Raw genomic sequence first — 21930 nt, 5'->3', positions numbered from 1 at the left:
ACCCTGCCATATAAGTAGGACCTGCCAACCTTCAGGTGGAGCCTAGAAAAATCTCAAAATCAGGGCTTTTTTTGTAACAGGAACTCCTCTGCATATTAGTCCACACACCCCTGATGTAGCCAATCCTCCAGGAGCTTACAGGGCTCTTAGTACAGGGCATACTGTAAGCTCTTGGAGGATTGGCTATATCAGGGTGTGTGGCGTAATATGTAAAGGAGTTCCTGCCAAAAAAAAAGCCCTGCAAAAATTACAACTGATCTCCAGAGATCAGTTCTCCTGAAGGGTAGACTCTAGGCACCATATCCGTAATGAGTTCCTGCCTCTTCCCAAAGCCTGCCCTGCTTAGGCTTCACCCCCAAATCTCCAGGAATTTCCCAACCCTATGTCTTCCTTTTTAACTTTTCCCCTGAAAAGTAGGCATATAGTTTTACCACCTCCCTGCTTATATTTTATTTCTTAAGAATTCATTTTGCTAGTTATAAAAAGAAAAACTGTAATAAGTTTCAGACAACAATAAGAAGCAGAACTGAAGCAAAATAAACAAAGCAAACAAAGCAGCAAAAAAGATCAGTTATAAAAAATAAAGGTAGTCCCCTGTGCAAACACTCTGGGCGTTTTCGCACTCACCTTCAGCCAGCGCGCCCCCCCTCTTCACCGTGCAGGATCTGCGCGGATTTCGCACTAAATGCCGCGGAGCAGCCGGAAGAGCCGGAAACTCCCGTCGCAAAAGCCATGCAAACGGAAACTGCTTTTTGGCGGTTTACGTTTGAGCGGCTTTTGCGACGGGAGTTTCCGGCTCTTCCGGCTGCTCCGCGGCATTTAGTGCGAAATCCGCGCAGATCCTGCGCGGTGAAGAGGGGGGTCGCGCCGGCTGAAGGTGAGTGCAAAAACGCCCCAGTCGTTTCCGACTCTGGGGTGACGTTGCTTTCACAGCATTTTCACATCAGACTTTTTATGGGGCGGTTTGCCATTGCCTTCCCCAGTCATCTACATTTCCCCCCCAGCAAGCTGGGTACTAATTTTACCGACCTTGGAAGAATGGATGAAAAACAAAAAATATTAATTATTAAACCTAGGGTTGCCAGACTTGTGGAGAAATCCACTGCCTTCAGCTTCTCTCCTTGCCTTCAGATTTTTTTTAAAATGCCCTTTAGGCCAACAGTGTGGCATTGTCACCAACTTCCTGGTGAAGCCTGGAGAACTGGAATTACAACCTATCTCCAAGCTACAGAGGTCAGTTTCTTTGGAGAAAGTGGCTGCTTTGGAGGGTGGACTTTTTGGCATCAAATCCCATTGAGGCTCTACCCAAACCCTCCCCTAATCAGGCTCCACCCCCAAATCTTTAGAAATTTCCCCACCTGGAACTGGCAGCCCTGCCAGGAAGGCTGATGGTTTGGCTTTAGGAAAATTTTAGGCAGCCATCCAACATTTAGAGCCATGTTTGCTTTAATTATTTCTATCCTGCAGTCTGTTCCTGGCGCTTAAATAATGGCATGAAGTTTATTGTTTCCCCGGCTCATTTTATTCCATTTCTTGCTATAACTTCAACTCTGCTCTGACCATCAGGGACCATCCCAGGATTGATTGATGAATCAATCATCTTTGCTTTTAGTGACTGCTCCACATTACAACTTCTTTAATATTGCTGAATGGAGGATATCTGGCATCCCAGCTCTGAATGCATTAAGCAGGAATTCAGCAAAGAGTCACTTTTATGAGCACGGGCCTCAGTGAAGTCTAAGGTAAAAGCTGGCCTTCCTTAGCTGGGAAAGAGAACCCTGCCACTCTGCCCTCATTTAGTATAAGAAGACAGAGCAGTAGGAAGGGGCTTTCCCAAATAGACGGTCCATCCCAGTGATGGCTAACAGGTGCCCTACAGGGCCCAGATTGATATCATGGCTATGGTATGGATGGGAAAGGGTTGTCAACTCTGGATTGGGAAATTCCTGGAGATTTGGGGGTGGAGTCTGGGAAGAGTGGGGTTGGGGAGGAGAGGGGGGGATCCCTTTGCAGAGTGCAATGCACAGGGATGGAATTCTAGCAGGAGCTCCCCTGATGTAGCCAGTCCTCCAAGAATTTACAAAAAAGAGCCTTGTAAACTCTTGGAGGATTGGCTACATCAGGGGGTGTGGCCTAATATGCAAAGGAGCTCCTGCTAGAATTCCACCCCTGGCAATGCCACACAGTCTGATGTCCAAAGTAGCCATTTCCTCCAGAGGGACAATGTCATCTGGAGATCAGCTGGAAGTCAGTAACCCTAGGATGAGGGTATAACCCTTCTCTCCCCATAGAGTTATGCTAATAAAAACCACTTGCATCAGCCCCTGCACAATTGTTAGACATGCAGAGGAATTACTTCTTGCCCATTGGTTTTCCTTTCCTTGGCTATTAGCAGCACTAGGGAGAAGAGGTGGTAGCGGTGGTTATGACTGGTGAAACTGCGAAGTGGAAGGGTTAATCCCTTCCCTCTGCCTCATCCATGGCCCTGCTCTGAAATGCAGTTGAACAGAGCATGAATCTATGCAGCAGCTATTAGTCTGAGAAAAAATTCTGAGAAGATCCAGCCCTGGGTCTCCCAGTATCACATCTGTCTTGGTCCTGGCAAAAATACCACAAAACACAACCCCTGTATTGAATTCTTCTTCTGCTCCTGTGTATGAGGTAACATCCCAGCAATATTTCTACCTCCCTGCTCCATATCACTGGCTGCCCTGGATGCAGATCATGCTCTATACAATGAGACGTACTATCACAAGTTTGCATAGAAGAAGAAGAAGATGATGATATTGGATTTATATCCCGCCCTCCACTCCGAAGAGTCTCAGAGTGGCTCACAATCTCCTTTACCTTCCTCCCTCACAACAGACACCCTGTGAGGTGGGTGGGGCTGGAGAGGGCTCTCACAGCAGCTGCCCTTTCTTTCTTTCTTTTTTTTCACCTTTAAGACCAACCCATTTTTATTTAGAATGTCAGCTTTCGTGTGCTCTTAAGCACACTTCATCAGATGAGAAATCTGGCACAGTGGAACCAGCTGCCAGAAGAGGTGAGGGCCCTGCGGGACCTTGGGCAGTTCCGCAGGGCCTGTAAGACAGCTCTCTTCCGGCTGGCTTACAACTAACTGACAGTGGAAACCATACGGAAGGTTGTAGTATAGCATTTTGGCAGATCGTTGTTCTATATGTTTTCTATTTTACTGTTTTAAATTGTTGCAAATTGATGTATTTTTAAAACCAAACTTTATGTTAGATTTTTTTTAATTAAATAAATTTTCCTTTATTGTACACCAAAAGTGATCACCATATTACCGTAAACAAATAAGAACAGACAATAAGCAGTCATCACACCAAACAAGACATCCAAGTGTGATCCACCCTCCCTCCACCGTACAATTATACTCCCATTCATCCCGGGAGCATTCAGAGATTTTCCTTTTATGTTTCTATTATTCCAATATCAATCCTTTACTTTTCACCCAACTATATATTGGATCCCAAGTCTCTTTACATTTTTGCAGATTGCCATCTTGTACCTTGTAGTCAATAAGTCCAATTCCGCAGCTTCTAGAAGCAGCTGCCCTTTCAAGGACAACCTCTGCCAGAGCTATGGCTGACCCAAGGCCATGCTAGCAGGTGCAAGTGGAGGAGTGGGGAATCAAACCCGGTTCTCCCAGATAAGAGTCCTCACACTTAACCACTACACCAAACTGGCTTGTACACCACTTGTACACCACTGTACTTTTTCTTGTACACCACTGTTAAAGCTGTGTAGGAGTCCTAATCTTTTTTCAAAATTGTATTTGTGTATGTGCATGTGCATGCCTGAAAGTCATGGTTGACTTCTGGTGACCTCTAGTGGGGCTTGGATGTTTTCAGAGAGGTGGCTTGCTTGGTATTCCTTGGAGGTCTCCCATCCAAGTACTTGCCAGGACTGGTCCTGCTTAGCTTCCAAGTTCTGACAAGATCAGGCTTGCCTGGCCTATCCAGGTCAGGGCTGGGAGTTCTAATCTTGAAAGGCTGGCCAGTCCTGGAAGGATGAGCAAAAAGACTTTGACCTCATGCTCTGCATCTGTCCACTTATGCTGAAACCAGAGGAGGGAGATTTTTTACTTCCTCCACAAGATATGGCATGTCTCCACCACTGAACTCACCTGAATTTAAAATACAAGTCTTAAAACCCCACTTCCCCAACAGGCTTCATCCTGGCTATTCAAAAGCCACTCAAATATAAAGGCCGTATATATTGTACTTCTCAAAGGGTTTGTGGAGTTCTATCAAATGGGGGAACTTCATAAGCTGAGAACAGGTCCCAGGATCCCCTTTAGGGGAAGCTTCCTGTTTTCCAGAGTGGGACTTTGAAGAAGTGGCACAGCAGTGTTCTCAATAAGATGGTGCTGCAGGGATGCAGAGGGATTGTCATGATTGATATTGGTGGCTGTGTTGTCTACATTTGAGAGAAGGGAGAGAGCACAGCCAGTCCTCTAAACAGTCACAGCCTTCTAAGAAGTCCCTTGTATCTCTCCTTTGGATTGCACTGAAATTGTTCTCTATGTGGAACGCAAGCTATTTGGGTCTTCTAGGAAGAGCTGCCAGAGGGATAAGAGCAGATGCATCAGGGAGTATTGCCTGGGAGGTACTTGGAGGCAGGAGTAACACCCGGTGAGTGAAGATAAGCACCTGGCTGAGCTTGGTGACTAATGCAGGGGTGAATTGCAAAGCAGAGGTTCTCCAGGCAGGGAGAAAATGGCCTGTCCTTTGCTTCTTGGCTCCTCACCTTGTGACTGTATTCTCAAACTCTGAAAATGAAGTGGAAATCTATATGAAAACAGCCACCATGCTCCTACAAGAGGAACAGCAGGGGCTGTGGCTCAATGGCAGAGCATCTGCTTGCTGCGCAGAGGGTTCCAAGTTCAATCCCCAGCATTTCCACTTGAAGCATCTGGCAACAGCAGAAGCGAAAGACCTCAACCGAAGACCCTGGAGAGCTGCTGCCAATCTGAGTAGACACTGACTTTGATGGACTAATGGTCTGATTGAGTATCAGGCTGCTTTGTGTGGACATATGAAGCTCCCTTATACTGAATCAGACCCTTGGTCCATCAAAGTCAGTATTGTCTTCTCAGACTGGCAGCGGCTCTCCAGGGTCTCAAGCTGACGTTTTTCACACCTATTTGCCTGTACTCTTTTTTGGAGGTGCCAGGGATTGAACCTGGGACCCTCTGCTTCCCAAGCAGATGCTCTACCACTGAGCCACCGTCTCCTCTGTCCCTCTAGTGTGCATGAGCTAGAAGTGGGTTTACTGGCCCTGGCTCCTCAACACAGAACTTTAGCCAATGGAAGGTCTTCCCATCACTTTATAAATAAATAAGTATATCTCCTTGCCAGGAACAGTTTCATCTGCTTAATTTCATTGTGACAGGCTGTTGTTAAAGGCACAGGAGAAGGGTTGTTAACAAAAAAAAAAAAGTGGCAATGCTACGCCAGGAGAGCAAAAAGAAGTTGGTAGTCACAAGGGAGCATCTGTGTGATTTCAGTCTATAGCTGTCATTATAGGACTGTTGCACAGAGGCAGAGGGTGCAGCTGCCTTGCCATGAAATCATTTTGAAGATAACTAGGAAAAAGCTTCATGGCTGGCCCTAGGACCACAGGAGGCCAGTCCTGTGGAGTAGCTAGCCAGAATGGTTTGGGGAGGGGGGAGGGCACAATGCTTAAAGGATTATTTTTGCCAAAATGGAAAAATTTTGGAGGAGCAGGAAAAGAGGATGGAGAATGTCAGGGCTGGGCTGGGATCTTTTTGACCTTTCTTCTGAATGCTGGATGCCAAATGACCAGTGTCTCTGTCTTGTGATTTGCTGTGATAGGAATGTCCGAGTGGCTTGGTGGACGAGGAGACCTTCAAACTCATCTATTCTCAGTTCTTCCCCCAAGGAGGTGAGTCATGCAACTCTCCAGCTCCCAGGGCTGGCTCGGATGTTACACACAAACACCAAACCATAAGGCCAACCTGAAGCATTTTGGTGCTTGAAACAGAAAATCCAGTGGGTGCCCCAACACAGAGATACACACAATCTGGGACACACAACCTGCATAGAAATTATCATATGTAAGTCCCACTGGCAAAGACTGAGAGGAGGTTGGCTCTTGCACAGCTCTGGCTCATTTCCTGCAATGAGGGGCACCTTGACAGTTGTGGGGTAGAGCTTCCAAGATGGTGCCATCCATGAATTTTGTATTTCCCTTGCATCCCTAAGCAGTTGATTGAGAGTATGCAGGCCCAGTGTTCATCAGGTTGCCATGAACAACCTGACTGTCCAAACTTTGGTTCCCTCCAAATTGCTCCCCATCTGCCACCCAAACACACAGCCCTCAGCCCAGTTTATCACAGAGATGACCTTCCTTGAAATCTTGGGTGCCAGATTTGCATTGAGAAGCATAAACAGGTGCAGAGCACTTCCCTCCACCAGTAAAATACCCAAGCACTAACCCATCATCTGGAGCTGCTTCATGGGGAGTTCTTGTTGCCTGCTGCTGTTGGCTTTGAAAGGCAGAGTCATCCTTAGACTTGCTCCCCGAAACCTTTTGAATTGAAGATAGCAGGAACTAATTCTGGGATCTTTGACAGGCCAAGCAGCTGCTTTGCCTTTTGCTAAGACCTCTGCCCATTCCTCAAAGTGTTAGGTACATAAATTAATTTCTGGCATCTAAAAAGTCTCATGGGGTTTGCAGGTTTACATGAAGAGGGCTATACGTTTTAATGTAACATCATCTAAGAACAAAGTTTGGGTCCAGTGGCACCTTTAAGACCAACAAAGTTTTAGTCAAGATATAAGCTTTCATGTGCATGCAGACTTCATCAGATACCAACACGGCTACCTACTTGACTATATTCATGGAAGTCATCTGTGTCAGTCTGCGTGTATCTCCAGTTAGGTATTTGGGGCTCGTTTGAAAGGTACTGCTCGTGTGTAGAATTAAGCATATCTACACTTAAAACTTGTATTTGTGTTCTGTGAAATCTGAGAACTATAGCTCTGTAGATCTGCTGAGGATTCTCTTTTGAGATCCTGAACTCCACCCTGAAAACTGCAATTACAGAATCCTCCAAAGCAAGGGAACCACCATTAACCAATGTGAACTATGGAAGCAGTGTATGTACATCTTTGCCCTGACCTGGATGGCTCAGGCTTGCTCAGTCTCATCAGATCTTAAGCAGGGTTGGCCCTAGTTAGTACTTGGATGAAAGACCATCAAAGAAATCCGGGGTTGCTATGTGGAGGCAGGCCATGGCAAACCGCCTCTGTTCGTCTCTTGCCTTGAAAATCCTATGGGTTGCCATAAGTTGGCTGCAAGTTGACAGCACTTTCTACCACAACTACTTCTTGAGGTTAATAGACTGTGGGACCAAGAGAACCTGAGTTTAAATCCCTGCTCAGCTACAAAGCTCACAGGCTGGCCATGAGCCAGTCACTCTCTCCCTCTCAATCGAGCCTGCTTCACAGGGTTGTTGTGAGGATAAGATGGGATGTTTCCTATTTTAATCCTCATGAGCTTTTTGGAGTAAATGCAGGTAACAAATGCGATGAAGGAATGTCTGCAGCATTACAAAAGCATCTTTCCCACACTGATCCATTACTGTGGGTGAGGCAAATAATGCAGACCCTTTCCCACATGATTCCATCCTACAGAAGCATAGATCCATGTGGGAAGGCAACTTATAGGGAAGCAGCTCCCGTGCAACTGGGGCAAAATGTGAATTGGGTCCTAGGGAGTGAGCAGGATTCTCTGACTGTTTGCTTCTACCATTCCCTTTCCAGATGCCACCATGTATGCTCATTTCCTGTTCAATGCCTTTGATGTGGACCGGAATGGAGCCATCCGCTTTGAGGTAAATTTCTTTGCCACTGCTGGGGTCATGGTTCTATTCATAATTTTGATTCTTCTTGACCATTTGGAGAGAGATATCTAGAGACAGACAGCAGCTGAAAGAGCTTTGAGGGAAGCATTGTTTTATTCTCATGATGTCATGATTTTAGGAAATGCATATAATCTTTTGATCAATCAGGTTTTACAAATGAAACAAAAACCTAGCAAACCTGTTCACCAGGGCCCTGACCTAGATAGCCCAGGCAAGCCTGATCTTGTCAGATCTTGGAAGCTAAGCAGGGCCAACTCTGGCAAGTGCTTGGATGAGAGACCTCCTTGGAATACCAGCAGTCAGGAGGTCATGGGAGGCTTTATTCAGTCACCTCCCTGAGTATTCTCGAAGCCCCCAGTAGGGGTCAGTCACCAGAGGTTGCCATGACTTCCAGGTGCATGCGTGACCACACACGCACATATAAAAATAAAAAAATAAATGAAAGGACTACAAAAGGGCAGAGGTTTTATGTAGGGGTGCCAGCTTCCAGTTGGGGCCTAGATAACCCCCCAAATTACTGCTCATTCCCAGACTACAGAGATCTGTTTCCCTGGAAAATATAAATGCTTTGGGGGGTGGACTCTATGGCATTGTACCCCACTGTGCACACACACTCTCACACATTCATGCACACACATGTATAAATACCAACCCCTCCCCCAAAAGTAAACCTGTTCACCACAGACAAAAAAAAAAAAAATCTAATGAGCAGAAGTCCCTCTTTCAAATTGCCTTCAGTATCAAAAAAAAAAATGCACCTTTGTCCTTATATTGTTGGGATGAATTTCCTTGTGTTGGTTAGCCAGTATTGCTAACCAGGATTTGGCTGGCAGAGGAAGGAGGAGGCAAAGCAGGTCTTCTTGGCAGTGCCTGCACACTGCTAGATACATTGAAAACAGCAATAATAGTACTAAGTAGCCCTTGCCTGCTGAGTGGCAGTGGGGTTGCAGATAAACTTAAGCCAGTGGTATTGTCATGACTTCCTCCAAAGAAAGGAAGTGGCTTAGCATGCTGGGCTCTGGGGCAAATGGACCATTGGATCTCGCCTGTAGAGGCGCTGGTGGTGGATCTTGGTTGGTAAAACAGTAGCTGGATGCATAGAGTGTTCCAGCACCACATGTATGTGCCATGTTGAGAGGGTGTGTATAAGAAAGGTGGATTATGCTGACTTTCACCCCCTCAGCTGTTAATTTTGAAAAGTATTGTGTTGAGTGTTTAATCATATTTTAATATGATTTAATCTTTGTGGGTTTTTTAGTTGACACTTTGATTTTGGTTCAAAGAAAGATGTAATTATACTTAACTAAGCAAATTCCCCTTTGACACAGTCCAAAACTCATTTCCAGCAATAATACAGAGTTAGTTTTGCTTGAGCAGGGGGAGATAAACAAGAATGCATGTTGCAACATAGTTCCTTCCCACCACCATCACAACCACCCACATTTTGAATGGCTGTCCTTTTATATTCTAAAAGTCACCCTGAACTTACGAGATAAATGAATAAATAAAAGAGCCATTGTCTATTGAAGCATCACAGACAACATTTGTGGTCTGTTGTTGTGGCCACTGGTGCTGGGATTGGTTGACTGGTATAAAAATAGATTCTAGAAAATAGAAACAGTAAAACCTGCTTCTAAATTTAGCTCTAGAAACCACATCTGTAGGAAAAAATTACCCCGGAAGCATCACAACCAGTATTATTCTGCTTTGTCCTTCCAAGGGTCAAGGTTATGGTGTAATGGTCCACTTCCAGAAAAACTAGATGTAAAGCAGCCATTTTAGAGTGTAACGGTTTTTCTTCCATGTCCTCTTGTGTGATTCATTTGTCTTTGCTCCATCCTTTGTTGCAGGATTTTGTCATTGGGCTCTCCATCCTGTTGCGTGGAACAGTGCATGAGAAGCTCAACTGGGCATTCAATCTCTATGACATTAACAAAGATGGCTACATCACCAAGGAGGTACCTTGCTGGGGGTAAAGACAAGGAGTGCTGTGGCAACCAGGAAATGTGCTTTTTTTAGTCCAGTGTGAGCAACATTGTGGGAGGTATTAAGTGGGGTCAAGGTGTCTGTGGAATTGTTTTCTTTCTTTCAAGAGTGGTTTAGAATTTACATGCAGAATGCTCCTCTGTCAACTGCTAATGAAAACCACCAGCCCTCTTGAAACAAATGCACTGCAATCTCTGACAGGCTGGCTTGGTAACTCATATGAAAAGCAAAGGGGGAATGGCATCAAGGCAAAATCACATGAGCTTGGAACATAAATACAATTTTCATTTATTCTACAAAACACAACTTTTGTGCCAAGGAAAACTGATCTCCTATTATTTTATATTTGCATTATGATCATATTTTGCCTAAGATAGCCTCCCTCTTTTTCTGTTTGCATCATTTGCTCTCTGTTTGCTCATCATATTTCCAACCACTTGAATTCAGCAACACACCTCTCCTGCTCCTTTGGCATGGCACATTTCAACAGGTCTCCTCTGCATGTTTTAAAACATATCTTCTCAATCACACAAGCAAGCTGAGATTCTCAGAAAGCTGATTTCTGCACCCTAAAGTAGTTTATACTTGTGCAGATTTATTTATTTATAAAATTTGTAGCCTGTCTTTCTGCCAAGGTGTCCAACTGGAGCAAAGACCCAGCAGCCTTGGTAATTGATGGTGACAGCAACAACTTCCTGGCAGTTTTGAGTCAGTCAGTAGGGGAGCCAAGGGGCTTAACTGCATGATATGCTGTTCCAGAGTCTAGTACTGAAGACTGTAAAGAAACACAAGGGCCCTGATTTTGATCAGGACTTCAGCACACAGGGAAAAAGAAGACTTTGGCCACCCCATACAAGCCAGTTTCTCATGCTGAGTCAGCTCTATTTGCCCTGTTGGGGGAAATTAGTTTAACCCATAGATCAGGGGTTTCCAACCCTTTCCCCTTTTTTCTTTTTTTTTTTTTGTAGTTTCTGGGCTCCTTCGGAACCTGGTATAGGCACAAAATGGCCATTGCAGCTTAATTTTAGTTGTCCAGTAGCTGTGCTGTGGAAGCAGCTACTGTCTAGTCAACTTAAAAAAAAAAATCCAGGCACTGCCAATCAGATCTCCAGTTTGGCCAAACAGAAACCATGCTGGGCAAAAGGCTCACTTGGTCCCACCCACTTTCTCTGCTTTTAAAAACACTTAGTGGGTCCCAGGAAAGGTGTTGGTGGTCATGATGGCATCTATGATCGTCACACTAGGAACCCCTCCCACAGATATATATGTAACTCCTAATAGTGCTCCTACAAGATTTTTCAGGTCAGGAAAATTGTGCAGGAGGGAAAGAGAAATCCTTTGTGCTGTGATCCTCATCTGAATCAGGCTCCTGCAAGTCTGAGAATCAAGTTTCATCTGGAATCTCCCGTCACATATCAGATGAACCGCCTTGGTGTTGGACCCAGCAACAATGTCTCATGTAGTCAAGGCCCGAATTTTCCATGATAGAATTCTGAGAATGGCCAGCCACAAATTTACCATGAGTTCCTTGATGAAAGTATTGGTTCTGATCCTGCTGAGGCTGTGATGCCACCATCATTCACAAACAGGGCAAGAATTCCAAGCATGGCAGGGGGCCACGAGGGAGAGAGGGCAGAATCATTTAAGAGAATGGATGACTTTGGGGGTGACCATTAAATGTCACAGAATGAGAAATAAGGGCTGAAAGGCAAGGCATGTGAAGAGAGAGGTGGCAAATCCCTTGCTTCCCTTGAGTAACTTGCTCACTAGCATCTTTTTTCCCCCTGAAAAAGCTGGCTCAATCTGGCCTGTGGTTCATACTGACAGCTTGGCTCTCTTTCTCTGCCAGGAAATGTTGGCAATAATGAAGTCCATCTATGACATGATGGGCCGCTATACCTACCCAATCTTGAGAGAAGATGCTCCCATTCAGCACGTGGAAAAATTCTTCCAGGTAGGAGAGAGGACATCTGCAGTTAATTTGTTAGCAAAGAAAGCATCCTGTCCATTGAAAGGTGGGGGGAGTACCCTATATATAGCCTGACAGGCACATAAACACAAGAGAGAGGCGATGGGAAGAAACCCACAAGATATTAAGGTAGCAGAAGTCTCAAGTTTCTGCACAGAAATGGACATGGCAGGATTATCTTAAGTCTTCCAGGAACCTGCTCTGCATTCTTCCAGAGTGAGTATCTGCTCTGTAAATTATGAAGGAGAATGTTTTCAGGCAACATAGTATGAGCACACACAGAATGTATTTGGGTTGGGGTTTGAATTTGGAAAAGTGCCCTTTCCATAGAAGAACTTAACAGCTCATCAAACAGCAGGCAAAAGTCCAGTGAGGGGGAAACAGCAAATGACATCCTTGGATGGCTGTCTGTGGGCTCAGCTTGCAAAGCAGGAGAACAAGAAGCATCATGGGGGCGAGGGGGGGCGCTGATTTGGGCTGAGCACTGTATCCTGGGATTAGGTGTCCACCACTCACTAGGGTTGCCAAGTCCAATTCAAGAAATATCTGGGGACTCTGGGGGTGGAGCCAGGAGACTTTGGGGATGGAGCCAGGACAGGAGACATTGGGGTGGAGCCAAGATCAAGGCTGTGACAAGCATAATTGAACTCCAAAGGGACTTCTGGCCATCACATTTAAAGGGATGGCACACCTTTTCAATTCCTTTCTTCCATAGGAAATCATGAAGGATAGGGGCACCTTCTTTTGGGGCTCATAGAATTGGACCTCCTAGTCCAATCTTTTTGAAACTTGGGGGGTATTTTGGGGAGAGGCACTAGATGCTATACTGAAAATTTGGTGCCTCTACTCCCAAAAATAGCACCCCCCCCAAGAGCCCCAGATACCCGCAGATCAATTCTCCATGATTTTCTATGGGAATAAATCTCCATAGGGAATAACAGAGTTCCCAGCAGACATTTCCCTCCCCTCCCCCCGCTTTCAGATGACTTTGAAGCGAGGGGGAGGGCCTCCAAACCAAGGGATCCCCTGCCCCCACCTGGGGATTGGCAACCCTACCACTCACAGTGTACCGTTTGCATTTCAGAAAATGGACAAAAATCAAGATGGGGTGGTCACGATAGAGGAATTCCTAGAGACTTGTCAAAAGGTAAGCTCCACTCAGCCGTTGTCAAACGTGCCTTTCACAGAAGGCATTTATGCAAGGCCTGCAGTGTTCTTTAAAATGCTGCAGTTTTAAAACACATTCTGAAATGTTCTCATGCAGGACCCATCAAAATGAATGGAGTCAATGCAACATCACGAAGGTGCCAGAGCAAGAGAAAAACAATCAAAAGTTGTGTGTGTGTGTGGGGGGGATTGCTGGGCATTTCCTGTGGTGCCATCTATTAAGTTTCCCTGGCACAAGTGTATCCAAAGGAAGGGAAACTCATACTTCTTGTGGGTAAGGAGCTTGGGGCCAATTCACACAACACAAAATGTCCTTGCAACTGCCACCTGGACTCTGAAACACACTTGTGGTAGGAGTTTTGTGCTTCTCCGATATGTCTGGCCTTGATTCTGACGGCAACCTCAGCACAAGGGAAGAGTAGGTGTCAGCCTTTCCCATTATATCATTTTCACACCCTGAAACGGCCCTAGTGAATAGCTGTTTGTTCTGGTGCAAGACTTATGTGTAGCCATCATTGCATGCAGGTTAACCAACAAAGCAAATAGCGGCTCTTCAGGGATAATTCAGAATGTAAAAATGGGGATGGGGAGCAGAGGCTGAAGTCTTCCCAGGTGCTACACATGCAATCAAAATCAGGCCAGAGTACAACTGGGAGGCACTGAACTCCCACTGCATGTCTGAGACAAAGTCCTCATTGTAGCCACTTACACTTTTGAATGGTATGAACTGGCTCTTCTTGGGTACGTTGCTTTCATTGCCAGGTACCAGCAATTCCCCCATAACAAAATCCTTTACTGGGGCAACAAGATCCATGACTAGGGATGGGCACAAACTGCATTTTTGTGGTTCATTTTGGATTGTGGTTCATGGCTGAACCACAAACTCATGAACCAAACTAGTTTCTAGCAGTTTATTATCCCTGCTTCCTGTTGCTTTCCGTGGGGAGCAGAAAGCAGGGGTTTAAATGTCTCGGGGCTATTTAAGCCTCTGCTTTCTGTTCTTCATGAACCACCATAAAATTTGTGGAAGTTTGCAGCAGCTTTTAAGTTTGCAAACCATGAACTGACCAAAATTTATCACAATCTTATGTTCATGGGCCAGTTTGCTTACAGGAAAAATAGATCTACTGAGGATGCTGTTAATACTGTTCTTTATACTGCTTTATCGCATTTGGATAAAAAGGGGACGTATGTTAGAATGTTGTTTGCAGATTTTAGTTCTGCTTTTAATACAATATCACCCCATAGATTGTTGTCTAAGCTTAAAGATTTGAAGCTGTCGGACTCTATATGTGAGTGGATTTTGAATTTTTTGTCAGGTCGTTCACAAAGGGTTAAAATGGATGGATATATTTCCTCCGTGAAGATCTTAAATACTGGCACCCCTCAGGGATGTGTCTTGAGTCCACTTCTTTTCACTATTTACACATCTGATTGTGTTTCCAGCAGTCTGAGTAACAAAATCATTAAGTATGCAGATGATACAACGTTGGTAGGGCTCATCTCTGAAGATGATGAGTCTGCGTACAGGAGGGAAGTTCAACAGCTGTCCCTTTGGTGTAAAGTAAATAATCTTATTTTAAATATAAATAAGACGAAGGAAATTATAGTGGATTACAGGAAGAGTAGTTTGGACACCCAGCCGTTGTTTATTGATGGTGTTATGGTAGAACAGGTGACAGAATGGAAGTTTCTGGGAATTACCATGAAACAGGATCTAACATGGGGGGCAAATACTTTAGCTCTAGAGAAAAAGGCCCAGCAACGACTATACTACTTAAGACTCTTAAGATCACTACAACTGTCAGGGAGTCTGCTGGTTGCCTTTTATCGTAGTTCCATTGAGAGCATTTTATCTTATTGCCTCTGCGCGTGGTTTGGGAGCTGCACGGAAGCAGAGAGAAGGGTGCTCCAAAGAGTGACGAGAAGAGCACAAAAGATTTGTGGATGTTCTCTCCCCTCATTGGTGGATCTGTATAATATGGCATGTAAAAGGAAGATACAAATGATCCTAAGGGACCATACACATCTGGGCCATTTGCTTTTTGAGATCTTACCGTCAGGTAGACGATATAGAGTGTTGAAGGCTAGGACAAACAGATTTAAGGACAGTTTCTATCCAAGTGCTGTGGTTAGGTTAAATGCAGGGTTATGAAGGATTATCTGTTTTAGATGTATTTAATGGTTTAAATGGTTTTAATGGTTTTATGAATGTTTAATGGTTTTATGAATGTTTATTTAAGGGTTTAAATGGTTTTAATGGTTTTATGAATGTTTATCCGTTTTAGATGTATTTAAATGGTTTTAATGGTTTAAATGGTTTAATGGTTTCAGATGTATTTAAATGGTTTATGAATATGTGTGTTTGATGTGTTGGTATGTTTGTGGAAGAGCACCTCATTTCGTTGCTCTCTTTTTGTTGAGAACAATGACAATAAATTCATCTATCATCTATCTATCTATCTATCAGTTCATGCCCATCCCTATCCACAACCTTCCAGTTAGAAGGGCATTTCCCAACTAGCCAAAAGCCAAGGCACACTTGTTTTCCAAATTAAAACTGGGAGACTCTCCTTGATGTTAGAATTTAAAGTATTTCATTTTAGAATATGTAAAAGTTACATGTTTTCAGTGATGCCTTGCCTCTGTGCTGCTGCATGACTTACTGATCTCAGAGGACAAAGTCCAGAGCAGTGATCCATGCAGACTCACGACAGGCAGCCTTTATTGCAAGAGTAAGTAATTTTATTGTGTCTTCATGAATAGTGTATGAATGATCCAATATGATGAGTCAGAATTAGCCAGCTGTCTCCCTCAAGGATGGTTGGAATGAGCCAAGCCCAGAGCTGTGACTCTTGCAGAGATGGAACACAAAGCCTCCTTGGGGGACAGGAAATTCCGAGGTGTATCTGCTCCAGGAATGACTGAATAATCCAAGCTCACCCAGTGCAGAACCATGACATAACTACTTGACCCTACTGGAAGAAGGCAAGGTCCTTGCAGTAAAATATGTAGAGACAGAGTAGGCAGCACCTCTGTGATTATTTTGAGTTTGCAGAAACTTTACATTATTTTAATTAATTTATTTCTCACAGCACACCATTTGGGAATTATCTTGTTATATCCACAGGCCCAGGGGGATAAATAACAGGAAGGTACTGCAGCTATTCCTTTTAGTCTGAACCACAGAAGTCTGGCACTGATACCTCTTCTCTCTCTTTCTCCTTCTCTCCCTCTCTGCTTCAGGATGAGAATATCATGAGTTCCATGCAGCTGTTTGAGAATGTCATTTAGGAGTCTGCAAGCCCCACCAACCTCCTCTCTCCCGGCCCATGTGATTTCTCCTGGCCTGCACTTGGATGGATTTATCCATCTTTCTCATGAAGCACACACACATCTTTCTGAGAAAACAAAAACTTTTTTTATATTTAAAGGAAAAAACAAACAAAAGAGAAAAAATGGGGGAAAGATGCCATTTGCTTGCAAGACTTGCTGGAGCAGGAGAGAGAAAGACCCAAGGGAGAAAATTGGCATGCAGGGGACTCTCTGGCACAAGGATAGAAAATGTCACTAAGTCAAGTGTCACTGGTCAGTGTGTGGAAACAAATCCCTAGCAGCTTAGTGTGGAAGAACCTCCTTTCTGAGAGTGAGCAAAGCTGCCAATTGGTAAAACTCCAGCCCTTAGACAGCAGATCACTGTTTATTTACATTACAGAGTGCAGTCATTTCAATGGGGCTTGCACAGGAAAACTGCTAGAGAGGTTGCACCCTAGGTGTCGGGCCTGTCAGCCACGTTGAGCACCACTCCTTCTGGCTGGGAGCTGATGTTCTAGTTTATACAACAAAGCAAACCTAGACATTAAATTCTTTTAATCCCCACCCCCCAGTCTTCATCTAAAATGTGAAAAACAGGAGGAAGATAAACTGGCTTGTCTAAAGTTGTCCGTGTGTCACAAGGCCATGCCACACAAACAGTGCTGCTGATCGCATCACCCCCGTAGGCACAGCTAATATGACTGGCTCTGTCTGCAGCAGCAAAGGCCACTGGGAAAGTGAGTACCTACAATGCAAATGCTGCCAGGTGTGCACAAACATTTCAGAATGCAAAAGAAGTCTATTGAAACTGCAGGTGTGCAGAGCCACAAGCAAGTCAGCTACAGATTTTGAATTCTTCTGTCATTCTCATGGAAAGCAGGACATTCTCAAAGTACTTGGGCATGTCTATGGGACAGGCAGGCCTAGATGCCCCTGTGCAGGGGGTCTGAAGCTTTATACTCTCAGGGGACCTTTTCCACATTAGGCTTGCCTGCCCAACAACCCCTGAGCACTTACAAAGGTTCTGGGTGTGTTCTCAGGCACAGACTCAATCATGCAAGGGTGAGAGAGCTCTGTTGCCCTGAATGAACAAATTGTGCCCCCTTATTTCATCCCAAAATGCTCTGCAGTGCCCAAACCAGGGGAAGATCAAGTCATGGTAAACAAGCTGCTTTTTGGGGGAAATCTTGTTCACTATGATGAATCTACTTATCAGAGGAATGAGTTCCAAAGAACTCCAGGCTCCATAAAAATACTGAAAAGTGAGGACCACCAGATTCTCTCCAATCAGTTCTTCTAGCAGTCCCTGGTTTCCACTGCACCTTGCTTCCCATTCTTATCTGCCAGTTTATCATAGATTCCTTTCAGAATTGGTGCATGTTTCATTTGCTGCTGTTTTCAATTGCTTCTAATTTCCTTCCTGCATAGATGCACAAAAGGAACCTTGTCATGATCACATGAGGATTACTTTGTGCCCTGTGATTTAACCCATGTGTATATGTGTCAGTGGCATGTTGGTAACTCAAAAAAAAAAGGAAACTTATGGTAGGTAAGAGGCACATATGAAGGTTAGAAAGCAGTTTGGACGCACCCACCCCCCATGGAAGAATGGTGGATTGTTAGAGCGAGTTTGCTGTAGTGGTTAAGTGCACAGACTCTTATCTAGGAGAACAGGGTTTGATTCCCCACTCCTCCACATGCACCTGCTGATGTGACCTTGACCCAGTCACAGTTTCTCACAGAGCTGATCTGCTCAACAGCAGTTCTGGGAGAGCTTTCTCAGCTCCACCTACCTCACAGGGTGACTGTTGTGGGGAAGGGAAGGGAAAGAAGATTGTAAGATGCTCTGATGCACCTTTAGGTAGTGAAGGGCAAGATATAAATCCAGTCTCTTTTTCTCTTAATACATCAGTGCCGCTCTAAAAATTAATGCTGGAACCAGCAATCCAGAAATTCTGATGGGATTTCCTAAGCATGCATATGAAAATGACTGTCCTCTGCCATCCACCTTAAATCTGATTGGACTTGCCACTTTATCAGTGCCATCCTAAAGTAGAATTACATCCTTTAAAGCCATTACAGTCAATGGGCTCAGAAGGGCATGACTCTGCGTTCAGTTGCACTGAAAAGCACTCGTGTCTGTTACAGCATAGCCCAGGTTTCAAATTTCTTGTTCTCTTGAGATCCAAAACAGTGGCCAACAGTCTCTCCCCATCTCTTTCTCCCTCTCTGCTCCGGCTGCCCCAGGACAGACAATGTCTCCTGTTGTCTACCAGGCTATGAAGTGTGGTTTTCTTGTCCTCTCCAGCTCACTCCCCCCAGTCCCTCTCAGGATGTTGTGAGTTTGCACCTGATGCTTCCTGACGTATGTGCAGTATAAGGAATGGCCGCATGCCTCACTAGCCTTTTTACTCCAGCATCTCCCTGAACCTCCTTTCACAGCACAACCTGGGGAGACAGTTGCCAGTTCCTGATCTCTGTAACTACTTGATATTACTTCAGTCACTGTATATTTTAATAAAATAAGCTTGAAAAAGACAAGGAGACTTTTGTCCTAATTGCAGCATATTACTCAACATCTGGGTCAACTAACACAGTTGCCCCCAACCTTTTTGGCACCAAGGACCGGTTTTGTGGAAGACAATTTTTCCACAGACCGGGGTGTGTGTGTGTGGCAGTGCTGGGGGTCTTTCTTGCCACTCCAGGCTCCCCCCCACCCATGCCACATCCCTGCCCCCCATGGGGATCTTTAAACGGGGGGGGGGGGGGACTGGGATTGTTTCTGCCTCCCCCTCCCATTGAGTCTATAAATGAGGGGTAGGCTAAGGTCACAGCAGCACTGTCCCTTCTACTGGTCTGGGACCCTGCAAAGGGAGACAGCCTTGGAGTGAGGCCGTGCTGCCTCTTTAGTCTGGGGCTGCTCTGCCTCACTCCAAGGCCTGGTTGCTAACAGCCATGGACCGGGACTGGTCCATGGACCAGTGGTTGGGGACCCCTGAACTAACAAATAAGAAAAGATAAGGAGCTACAGAGTGACAGGAAAGAGGGATGAGGGAGGACCTGATGGATTTGAGTGCTGTTGGGACAGGCAGGTGGGACAATTAGGCAAGACAAACTAGGGCTGGGAAATGTGTGTTTGATGGTATAATTATACTTTGCTCATTAAGATGTGACAACAAACAGTTTACAGTCTGGGCATACCAAAGCCCATCTACATCAAAGAATCCTAACAGATGCAACTCCTGCTGAATTCAAGGGGACTTATTCCCAAGTGTCCCTAACACTGAAGCCTCAAGTGGACATTACCTGTGCATTCGATTAAGGCCATTATATGCAGCACACTTTAGCAATTGTCTATTTTTGTCCTAAGTTCTATTTACAGCTGTGTCGGGAGGTAGGCTGGAGCGAAGCAGCTAAATCTGTAAGAACTTGAGGCCACCTGGTGGTGCTCCATCCTCTTCACGCAGACCCACACACTGAAGCCTTCCTTCTGCAGCCTCCATCTGCATCAGAGTGCCAGGCTAAGGCATTAGATTATTTCAGACACTTCATAACAGTTGTGAAACATGTTGGTATACTTGTCAATCATTTAATGCCAATTCTTAATCTGCCAATTGGTCATCAGAATGCGTATACACACCTGCATGTTACCAAAACCTTCAGGAAACAGATGCCTTGTGAGCCTATTTACATTTCAAAATGCACCATTCACTATGAGAAGGAAAGGCCACTTTGAATGTTATATCATTCCCTAATGACAGAAATAGCCTTTAAAAAGTGCCTTTAACTCATAGCCTTAACAAAATTGTTCCTTCTGAAAAGTTATCCATACAGTTAATTCACCTATTAAACTTTATAGCCTTAAAAGATCAATATAACTGCTCATATATTTTGTACAGATTTTTCAAAAGCATTTTAGCTTCTGAAGCATTTGCTCAACTCACATTAAGATGGACTCTTTAGCAGACTAATTCATGCAATTAATTTATAAAGCAAACATACAAAATTGTTAGCAAACTGGATGGTACTATTATATTAATTTGTACTTATTTTCTTTTGTTTGTATCCCACCCTCCCCATGCAATAGCCTCAAGGTGGCTTACAGATCACATAACTGTGATGAGAACCAGAAATAAAGGTTTTTAATCCAAGCATTTGAAATTCAATTCCAAGCTTAAAAAGTTACCAACAGCAGTAACACAAAAATAGGAACTTTCTGAGCAGCTTTACTGCTTCCATATTATTTTCATTTTGGAAAATAAAAGATTTTAAAAAACAAAACAAAAACAGCCTTTCTCTGTCCACACACAAGAACGCACCTTACAAGAAGTACAACCATACCAAAGCAATCACTGACACTTTCACACATACTGAATAACGCACTTTCAATTAGGGTTGCCAAGTCCAATTCAAGAAATATCTGGGAACTTTGGGGGTGGAGCCAGGAGACACTGTGGGCGGAGCCAAGAACAAGGGTGTGACAAGCATAATTGAACTCCAAGAGAGTTCTGGCCATTGCATTTAAAGGGACAGCACACCTTTTTAAATGTCTTCCTTCCATAGGAAATAATGAAGGATAGGGGCACCTTCTTTTGGGGCTCTTAGAATTGGACCCCCTGGTCCAATCGTTTTGAAACTTGGGGGGGTACTTTGGGGAGAGGCACTAGATACTATATTGAAAATGTGGTGCCTCTGCCTCAAAAAACAGCTCCCCCAGAGCCCCCGAAACCTCCAGAACAATTCCCCATTATACCCTATGAGAATCGATCACATAGGGAATAATGAAGACGTTTCCCTCTCCCCCCCCCCCCCACTTCCGGGCGAGTCTGAAACAGCGGATCGGCCTCTCTACTCACCAGTTGCTGCCAGCTTCTTCACAGAAACACAGACACACCATCCTAAATTGAAGCCTTTCAAGTCAAGCCTCCGGAGGTGCAAAGGCACATGGTCCTTTGCGGGCGGGGCTCCCTCTCCCCCCCCCAGCCAGCTGATTGGGGGCGGGAAGCAGCCTGGGAAAACTGAAGAAAGGCTGCTGCGATCGGGGCTGGGTGGGAAGGGAAAGGAGAAGCTGCTGGGATTGGGGGTGGGTGGGAAAGGCCGCCATTCTTCCCCGCTTTCCAGATTTTTGGCGAGCGGGGGGAGAAGGCTCCAAATTGGGGGTCCCCCGGCTAGGTGGGGGATTTGGGAAGCCTACTTTCAATCCACTTTTCGTGCACTTTGCAATTGGAATTTACTGTGTGAAATGGAAAAATCCACTTGCAAACAATTGCTAAAGTGCATTAAAAGCACATTATTCAGCCTATATGAAAGCACCTACTATTATTACCAAATAGAAGAAAGTGGAGAGACAGCCCTTTTTGCAGGAGGCCAGATTTCCTGTTTTTGCTTTTTGATGCCATGATAAGTAAGCAGGGAGTCTTATTTCCCCAAATTCTGCAAAAGCTGTCTCTGCATAGGAGGTGTAGGTCATTGTCCCCTTACTGCAAACCGGGGAGGGAGGGCCTCCGAGGCAGTGCTCCACAGCAACCCTGCAATCGATCATATATCACATAGCTCTTATGGACACAAGTGAGTTCCATTA

The 21930-nt window shown here is 44.8% G+C and overlaps 1 protein-coding gene across 3 annotated transcripts in view; it reads left to right on the top strand.

Annotated features, from left to right (window-relative positions):
• Positions 1 to 18890, top strand: part of KCNIP3 (potassium voltage-gated channel interacting protein 3) — a 126821-nt gene extending 107931 nt beyond the window's left edge. For all 3 annotated transcript variants that reach the window (XM_060251864.1, XM_060251865.1, XM_060251866.1), the window contains 6 exons: positions 5859 to 5928; positions 7812 to 7882; positions 9763 to 9870; positions 11748 to 11852; positions 12952 to 13014; positions 16281 to 18890. In XM_060251864.1, coding sequence (XP_060107847.1) covers positions 5859 to 5928; positions 7812 to 7882; positions 9763 to 9870; positions 11748 to 11852; positions 12952 to 13014; positions 16281 to 16328 — 465 coding nt within the window. In that variant the 3' untranslated portion in view covers positions 16329 to 18890. The remainder of the gene's footprint in view (positions 1 to 5858; positions 5929 to 7811; positions 7883 to 9762; positions 9871 to 11747; positions 11853 to 12951; positions 13015 to 16280) is intronic.
• The last annotated feature ends 3040 nt before the right edge of the window (positions 18891 to 21930 follow it).

The sequence above is a fragment of the Heteronotia binoei genome, chromosome 12 (assembly GCF_032191835.1).
Source record: "Heteronotia binoei isolate CCM8104 ecotype False Entrance Well chromosome 12, APGP_CSIRO_Hbin_v1, whole genome shotgun sequence".
Classification (NCBI taxonomy): domain Eukaryota; kingdom Metazoa; phylum Chordata; class Lepidosauria; order Squamata; family Gekkonidae; genus Heteronotia; species Heteronotia binoei.
Note: the sequence above shows the minus strand (reverse complement) of the source record. Positions and strands in the feature narration are given on the sequence as shown.